Source organism: Musca domestica, unplaced genomic scaffold (assembly GCF_030504385.1).
Source record: "Musca domestica strain aabys unplaced genomic scaffold, Musca_domestica.polishedcontigs.V.1.1 696, whole genome shotgun sequence".
NCBI lineage: Eukaryota > Metazoa > Arthropoda > Insecta > Diptera > Muscidae > Musca > Musca domestica.
This window is the reverse complement of record NW_026712382.1, coordinates 1-3,080: the sequence shown is the minus strand read 5'-3', so window position 1 is coordinate 3,080 and position 3,080 is coordinate 1. Positions and strand designations below refer to the sequence as shown.

General features: G+C 21.2%; 1 protein-coding gene across 1 annotated transcript; it reads right to left on the bottom strand.

Moving 5' to 3' along the window:
- Positions 1 to 2,087: 2,087 nt before the first annotated feature.
- Positions 2,088 to 2,471, bottom strand: Mda6 (neuronal acetylcholine receptor subunit alpha-7-like; the record flags this gene model as incomplete). Its single annotated transcript, NM_001308989.1, is given in 2 exon segments — positions 2,088 to 2,224; positions 2,298 to 2,471. Coding segments are annotated over 2 exon segments (259 nt in total), but the record flags the coding sequence as incomplete, so codon positions are not given.
- Between the last annotated feature and the right edge of the window lie 609 nt (positions 2,472 to 3,080).

Sequence of the window (3,080 nt, the reverse complement as noted above, 5' to 3'; positions counted from 1 at the left end):
CATCAGTAAACGTCGTTTTTTAAAAATTATTTTTTTCAAGAACCCATAAACATGGATTTTTTTAAGAATATTTTTTCATGGGCTTACGATTTTTGTCGATTTTCAAAAATCAAGAACCAAAATCCATTGGTTTTTTAAAATATTTTTTCAAGGACTTATGATCTAATAATTAAGAATATTTTTGAAAATATTTTTAAAGACCAAATTTTGTGGACTTTTTTATGAAAAATTTATAGAAACAAAAATCTAAGTTTATTAATATTTTTAAAGGGAATTTTTAAAGTATATTTTTTTTGAAGCGTATATAATCCTCGCTTTTTTAAGTATATTATTTCAAGCGCCAATAAACGTGGCGTTTTAAAGAATACTTTTTCAAGGACAAACAATTGTTGATCTGAAAAAATCAAGGTTTGTTTTAATATTTTTCAAGAACCAATAAGAGCGGAATTTTTTAAAAATTAATTGTTGGCATATTTTTCTATATTTTTTTATTAAATCAAAAGCCAATTACTGTGGTCGTTTAAATATATATTTTTAAATAATCGTAAAATAAAAAAAAAAACAAAACAACTTTCATGAGCAGTAAATCAATTACTAAGGGGTGTTCAAAAAAAAAAAAAATAAATAAATAAAATAAAAAAATAATAATAATAAATAAATAAATAAATAAATATATATATATATATATATATATATATATATATATATATATATATATATATATATATATATATATATATATATATATATATATATATATATATATATATATATATATATATATATATATATATATATATATATATATATATATATATATATATATATATATATATATATATATATATATATATATATATATATATATATATATATATATATATATATATATATATATATATAAATAAAAATTAAAATAAATAAATAAATGTTTAGGATCAAACCTACTAAATTTTTTAAAAATTTTTTTTAGGGATCAAAAATATTGAATTTTTAAAAAATATTTTTTCCAAGACCCATATTCAAGTTTTATTTTTAAATATATTTTTAAGATCAAAACTGTTGATTTTTTAAGTTTTTGTTGAAAGCCAAAAATTGTGGATTTTTTAAATTTAAATTTTAAGGACCAATTTTGTAGAATATTTTCTTAAAAAAATATATATTTTTTTAATTTTCAGGAACCAATATTTTTTTAAAAAAAAGTTTTTATACGTTTTATTTTTAAAGACCAGAAAACTAATAAGTCTGGAGAATAAATCTTAAAGACCTACAGTTCAATAATTCTGAAATCTAATAAAACTTTTTTTTTAAGGATCAAATATATGTAATCTTCGATTATTTTTAGGGATTTTTTAAAGGGGAGACTTTTATGAATAATTTACTGACTATTAGGCCTCTAAACCTGAAAATTTTCAAAATATTTGTTTGGCTGTCTCTCAAATTCCTGAGGAATATTTTTCAACACTTGAATATAATTATGTCCCCATTTTCATTATTTTTTCCAATTTATTTCCCTCGTCTCTTCCCATCCTTAACATTGTGTTGTGATTTTTTTGTAGTTTTTTTTTTCTTTTCTTTTATTTTATTTTGTTTTCACTTTTCTTTGTTTTTTGCCTTAAAAAACTATTTAACAGTTTTAATTGTTTATAACTAATTTAATTTCAATTGTTTTGTTTTGTTTTCTTTTGTTTTTGTCTTTCTTTGTTTGTTGCTTTTTGTTTTGAATTCCTATTTATTTACTACTATAATGTATAGTAAAATTGTATTCATTTGTTTTTTTTTTCAATATTCTATACGAATTAGACTATGTATTTTTTAATTTTTTTTTTTTCTGGTTTTCGGTTCGTCGTAGTAGCAGCATTATCTCCGAGTCCGTACGTCATCGTCCACTGCATTTGCTTGTTTTTTATTTTTGGCGTGGGAGGCGCTGGGGTTTTGAGGGATTTGAAATTTGAAGTGTTTGGATTTTTTTAATTTCCTTTCCACTCGGATATTGAGTTTTTGCAGTTGTGGTTCAGTTTTTTTTTCATAAAAATAATATCTAAGTTTAGTTGAAACTTAAAAACCAAGAAAAGAAAACTGTTTTTAGGTTTCTTGCATTGTTGTTGCTGTTGTTGTTGTGTCGTTTATATCCTAATTTTATTGAACTATTATGTGGGGTGCTGACAGCAGAACTGTCACTGTGGCTATTATTGTGAAGAGTGTAAAGACAATTAAACAAAATCTGCAAGTTAAGAAAAAAAATCAGGTTAGTTATAGGAATAGGTTATTTGATTGGAATATATATATTCGCTTACCGATCCACAACCATAGCCGCGAATTTCCAATCGCTTATTAGCTCAGCCTCATCATCGGCCTTGCGCATGCGCGCCGTTATAAATTGCAATTCTTTGAGAATTAAATGTAGATCCTTGTGATTACAACCGATGGCATTGTGATGCTCCTCCACCGTTGTGGGCCGACCGAAACTCCTACAGGGAAATATAAAAAAATATTTAAAATGTTTTTTTTAGGTGGAAAAATGATTTTTTTTTTTTGGAAAATATTTGCTAAGAATGAAATAAAAAAAAATAAAAAAAAAAACAGCTAAAAAGTATCAGTCCGTTTTACCGACAGATGTATACCCTCAGCCAAGGTACGATTTTTTAAACATATATTGAATTCTGTTATGATTATACAAATTGTTGATCCTCTATTGAGTGGGTTCCGAAGGAATGAACCAATATTGTTCATTTCGCAACGGACCAAAATATAAATATAAATATAAAAATAAATATAAATACAAATATAAATATAAATATAAATATAAATATAATACAAATACAAATATAAATATAAATACAATATATATAATATAATATAAATATAAATATAAATATAATATAAATATAATATAAATATAAAATATATATAAATATAAATATAAATATAAATATAAATATAAATATAAATATAAATATAATATAAATATAAATATAAATATAAATATAAATAGAAATATAAATATAAATATAAATAATAAATATAAATATAAATATAAATATAAATATAAATATAATATAAATATAAATATAAATATA